General features: G+C 43.0%; 3 protein-coding genes across 3 annotated transcripts in view; 2 read left to right on the top strand and 1 right to left on the bottom strand.

Annotated features, from left to right (window-relative positions):
* Positions 1–5879, top strand: part of LOC126396061 (E3 ubiquitin-protein ligase MARCHF5-like) — a 158653-nt gene that overhangs the window by 6237 nt on the left and 146537 nt on the right. The gene's annotated exons all lie outside the window — the stretch shown is intronic.
* Positions 1–5879, bottom strand: part of LOC126396068 (uncharacterized) — a 737953-nt gene that overhangs the window by 704713 nt on the left and 27361 nt on the right. The gene's annotated exons all lie outside the window — the stretch shown is intronic.
* Positions 4223–5879, top strand: part of LOC126396047 (BTB/POZ domain-containing protein KCTD9-like) — an 11857-nt gene continuing 10200 nt past the window's right edge. Inside the window, exons 1-2 of the mRNA XM_050053875.1 lie at positions 4223–4379; positions 4560–4681. Coding sequence (XP_049909832.1) covers positions 4332–4379; positions 4560–4681 — 170 coding nt within the window. The 5' untranslated portion in view covers positions 4223–4331. The remainder of the gene's footprint in view (positions 4380–4559; positions 4682–5879) is intronic.

Below are 5879 nucleotides of genomic sequence, written 5' to 3'. Positions count from 1 at the left end.
TCAACCAGGATAAATCACACACAGTGTGTGGAGGCTTTATTGTCTTCACAATTTATTGTTTCTTATCTGTGAAATTAAAGTAAATCAAAGCTTTGTTTCCACTGAGGGAAATGGTTTCAGCTTCTGGGGAGGTGCACGTCAGGCTACGGCGTCGATTTGACACAGAAGTATAAATCCTGCATCACAGCCAGTCCTCTGCAGTTATCTGTTCCTTAAACAGCAAACAAGAAGCATGGTGTAATTGGGGAATCAGAGAAAGCTGATGTGCAGGGACAGAGTGACTGCAGGGCGACTGAATAAAAGGAAAGGTGATTAAAATCACATGCAGAGACACATCCTCATATTCAAAGTAACTTCCACCCAAAGTCAAACTGAAACTAACAAGAGAAGTCTAAAGTAGTCGTTTCCACCTCTGAACTTCTGTTTGGTAACTCCACAGACGCGTTCATATAAAGCAGCGTTTTGTGTCACATAAACAGTTAAATAAGTAAACAGGAAGGAAACCCAGGCCCTCTGAAACATATGAACCAGTTGACATGCAGGTTAATTAGGCCCTCTGAAACATATGAACCAGTTGACATGCAGGTTAATTGGTGACTCTAAATTGTCCGTAGGTGTGAATGGTTGTCTGTCTCTATGTGTCAGTCCTGTGATAGTCTGGTGACCTGTCCAGGGTGAACCCTGCCTCTCACCCAGTGTCAGCTGGGATAGGCTCCACCTCCCCTGAGTAATTTATGTACAAATTATTATTTGGGGTTGAGGTATTTTTAAAATATTTTTCTATATTTTGGAGTTCCTTGATTGCCTTCCTGTTCATCCTATTTTTTTGTATGGTTGAGTGTACAGAGCAACCAGTTGACGCTTTCTCCTAATTGAAATGAGTCATTCTTACAGAACAAAAGTCAGAATCTGAACACTGATCTGCTGCACGTAGACAGATTTAGTAACCTGACAGGTGCATGTAAACACACAAGTCTGATATGAACTGTCAGGCAGATGGACGCTGTGCTCATTACTCCACATCATTCTCACTTATAGAGCCTTAACACACTCAGTATGTTTCCATGACATCAGAGGAAATCGATTTATTGTGTCCGTCCGACTAAAACTGGACTTTAAAATTCATGAAAACATGTTGGAGGCCGTTCACATGCTGCGTCTGGAAAACACGAGGCACCTTTTTTTTCTGTCCCAGCTTCCAAGAGTGCGTCAGCAGCTTGCGTCTGAGGTTGCGAAGCAGCCTTAGCCAGCACCATATCATAGCCGAGTTACCTGAAACCCTGAGTGCAGAGCTGATCTTCTTCCAGGAGCTGTTTATGTCTATGGGACAGATGCAAAGCTCTGGGTAGCCCTGCACTAACATGATCAACTTCTCCTTCATATTAACCACCGATCAATATGTGCGGATGAAGGGAAAGATATCCGTCGGCTGTGATTGGTTGGTCCTTGTTACGTGACGTGCGGTGTGCGCTGCTGCATGTGCATAGCCCCTCAGTTCAACTGAAATGGTCCTAAAGTAAATTTGTCACAGTGGGACTAACACACCCAGATCATGCTCCACAGTTTCTCGATTAGCATTAAATGTGTAAGAGAAGAAGAAGCCGGTAACAACATGGAGAAATCTACATCCAGAGCTGTGNTGAAATGGTCCTAAAGTAAATTTGTCACAGTGGGACTAACACACTCAGATCATGTGACTCCTGCATGTATACACTCAATCAGACCCAAAGTGGCCGAGGCGCTCTGAGCATGCTCCACAGTTTCTCGATTAGCATTAAATGTGTAAGAGAAGCAGAAGCCGGTAACAACATGGAGAAATCTACATCCAGAGCCGTGACTTTTTGGACGGACCAAATGTACAGAGCTGTAAAGTTGTCCACCATGGTAGCAGTTAGCTGCTAGCTAACCGTAGCTAACTTGTTTGTCCATTGTTTGGTCTGTGACGTAATAGGTCAACAGGAAAAAGGTCCAATACTAACAAGCTGAAAGGGGGCATATCTCCACCTATCGTAGAGGAGTCGCACATACTTGGCTCAATAAATGGATTCCCCTCCCGTGCTTGTATACTGGGACAAGGACAGTAGGCCAGTTAGATGTCCTCGTCCAGCTGGGACTGTAGCTCCACTTCACTGTGACTGGAAACGTACTGAGTGCACATGGATGTCTTCCTCTTCTGTGCCTTATTTGAAGCACTTTTCCACATTAACAGCTTCATGACGTCGCCTCTCTGCCACATGCTGCTCTGTAACACCAGGTCACGCTCACAGTTCAGATTTTATTCTGATCTAATGTGTAGAAATCTGCCGCTGACTGTTTCCCTCCTAACTTATTTGAATCCTTGCGTGGCCTCTAAACGGATTGAGTTTTGTCCTGTTTGAATAAAGGCTGCTGCTGCTGCAAACACAATCAGACGACCTGCTGCACTTTGAACTTTGACCCCTCTTATATTTAATGCAGCTGATTAAATGAACTTAACGCTCACACGCAGTTCACAGTGTGACAGTATGTTTAATGACCTGCTGAATCACAGTCGCCCGCAGGCTGAGGTATTGGACACTGTAGAGACGCAGCCAGTGGAATGTAAAATGCTCCCACAGCTCCCACAGCTCCCAGTACTGACAGGGGACTGAAACCCATCAAAGCATCTCATGGTCGTGTTGCACGGGTCTGTTGAGGTTACTGGGTGATTGTTTGCACTTCCTGTTGCTGTGCAGAGATTTTGGGAATGTTTCCACTAAGAATAAAAGGTTGAGATTTATTATGGGTTTGAAGCGCTTCATGCTTTTTAACATAAAGTATAAATAAATAAATATAACTATTTTATTGTTGGGGTTAAAACAGGAGTTCCTGGTCATCAGAAGGCCGGGGAATCCTTTTATAAAGTGTTTGTTTTCTTTGAGAATCACGTCCTCTGCTTTGGCCAAATGAACATGCTCTGGGATTTTAATTGCACATTTTCCCTGCCGTCACTTTGTAAAATTAGCTTTTATTTTATGTCTCGGTGATTTGTTAAATAAACGTTTGTAAAACAAGTGTGTCATTTTTTTTAGTTGGGGGAAGAGCATCTTTCTTGAGGTGGGCTATAACAGGTTGCCAGATCTGGTAGAGTTTGTTTTCACTTTTCCAAATGCAGGTGCTGCGTCACATCCTTCACGAGGGCAGAGCGGCCAGGCGTCTGTGTTTGCTCCCAATTTAATAACATCACTCTACAGTACGTGTAAGTAGGGTGACATATAACATCATATATGTTGGGAGCTGGTTCACACAAGATCAGGACGGCGCTCAGTGGGTCAGGATCCACAGGTCGACTCAGGAAGTCTCATCATGACTGAAATGTTTCATCCCAGCATGTTGTGACTCTCGGACAGCGCCAGAACATTTGGGCTCGTGAGGCTGGTGACGGCCCGCAGCAGTCACACGCTGCACTGATATTTGAATACGTTTTACAGAGCTTATTTCTGATGATGAAGTGAACTCTATGCAATATTTTAAAATCAGATATTTTAGTAAAGTAAAAGCAGAGATACCACAGGGCAGAGAAACTGTGTTTCAGAATAATATATATTTTGATATAGGGTTATAATTATTGATGCATTAATGTGCTTATATTATTTTAATGTTGCAGCTGCTGAAGGAGGAGCTCATTTTAATGACACTATACGGCTGTGCATCAATAAAGTTTTATTTTAACCAAAAATAATAAATTATATTGTTTGATTATGTTTTCTATTATTTCTTTGAATCTGCAAAGCAACTTAAGTTATCAGATAAATGTAGGGCAGTAAAAAGTACAATTTTTCATGTTTGTTTTTTTTCCAGTTTATTTTGAACTTGTAAAAAACAAGAATAACAAAAAATGGGGGGAAAAAATGAAAACAAAAAACGAAACGAAATTAAAAAAAACAACATTCAAATTCTAATAAATAAATTCTAATGAATAAAATAATACATAAACAATACATATTTACATGTCTGAAACAGAACAGGAAGTTCACACTTACTCAATGTAGTTTAAGTATAAAGTTGCTTAAAATAAAAACACTTAAGTAAAAGTACTTATAAATTAATTTCAGTCGTTGATTAAATGTGTTTAGTGCAAATAAAAATAAAAATGAAAAAATTTTAAATCGACTGATCCTGTGCGGAGATATGGAGATCCCGCCCACTCGGCTCACTGATTGGCTGTTGCTTCTCGATCTGAGTCGCTGATTGGCTGATTCCGCTTCCCAGGGCTAGAGCGGAAAAGAAACAGGAAGTAGGTTGTAAACCAAAGAATGTGTGTTAATGGATGAAACTCGGAGCTGCGGACAGTTTGAGTTGATTTTTCCGCCATGAGAAGAGTCACTCTGTTCGTTAACGGAACCTCCTCTAACGGAAAGGTAAGCCGGGACACGTTAACCCGGGAAACAGCAGCGTTAGTTATCACTCTGCTAACAAAACACAAACGGCTATGTTAGCCGACGTTAGCTGTTAGCGCTAAAAGCTGAAGTCTGACATGTTTAATTTCCGGTGCCGTTAACGGGAGCTGAGGTGTGCTGTGTGTCGGTGTCGTCACACAGGTGGTGGCCGTGTACGGGTCCCTGGAGGACCTGCTGTCTGCGGCCAGCTCCAAACTGGGAATAAGAGCCTCTAGTGTTTATAACGGGAACGGCGGCCTCATAGATGACATCACGTTAATCAGGTGAGAGCTCAGCCATCATCGCCATCATCATCATCATCATCATCATCACCATCATCATCAGCAGCAGCATCATCAAGTGCCTCACAGTGGTCCTGAAACAGGGGCGGTCACAGGATCTGAGGACACTGGGGCCTCTGTAGGCCTGTGAGATCCTCACTAATTTTATTTCAGTCACAGACGTTTGAAGAAACAAAGATTAGTTCACACACATTTTTTAAAATTCAGACAGGAAGGTTTTTGTTGACAACTCAAAAAAGTATCTCCAGTGTCTTACAGTACACAGTGTCTGGACATTTTAAGGTAAAACCAGAGGTGTCAAACATACAGCCCACCAAAGGGTCCAGTCTGGCCACACGATAAATTTACTAAGCGTAAAAATTGCAGATACGTCATCAATTCCACTTTTTTAATCAAATATGCTACGACTCCTGTTTGTCCAAATGATCCAGTTCATTTGTCTTCACAGAGATAAATGAGAGGCAGTGCTGGGTGTGCTCACAGCGTCTTTCAGTGAAATAACATCAAAGTCAAAACAGACGTCGTCATCGTTAGTTTTGTAAATGCAGGGTTTTCCCTGCCTATCTAAGACAAAGGCGGGCCGCCTGGGTGATTTTGGCCACCGCCTTACGCCGGAATTCCACTGGATGCGTGTCCGTTGTGGAACGGCTGTGCTGGTTATCCACTGCGTGCCCCGCCGTCCGTCAACACCCACCGGCTGCGTTTGCCGTGCGGAGCAGTGCAGCTCCGCCGGACAGCGGGAGTCACGAGGACCCACAAGATCTCGCGAATTCACTCATAATCACGCGATGTAACAAGATGTAGTTTCTATAAACAGAACCACAAAACCAGAAGAGTAGTAGGAAGACATCTGGGTGCACCTCCATGATTAACATCTCCTCATCCATGGTGTCAACGGGGTGAAATGACGTCTGAAAACCTCTGACCTGTTGACTTCAGGCAAAGAGCATGGATACCAAGAGGCAAAGCTCAATAGAACGCCCCATAGCAACAGACTCGCCCATGGTTTCGTCCTACCGCCGCCATATTGGACCGCAGCAGACCCGCTTGCATACAAAAACACACAGACAAACTGAAGTATATCGCTATTAATTATGCTTACAATGCTACTCACCTCGTGATAGCTTGGTCACAGCTGCTTTTACACGTTTTTGTAAAGCAAAATATAGACTTTAAAAAA

Source organism: Epinephelus moara, chromosome 9, assembly GCF_006386435.1.
Source record: "Epinephelus moara isolate mb chromosome 9, YSFRI_EMoa_1.0, whole genome shotgun sequence".
In the NCBI taxonomy this organism is placed as follows: Eukaryota; Metazoa; Chordata; class Actinopteri; order Perciformes; family Serranidae; genus Epinephelus; species Epinephelus moara.
This window is presented reverse-complemented; position numbering and strand designations above follow the sequence as displayed.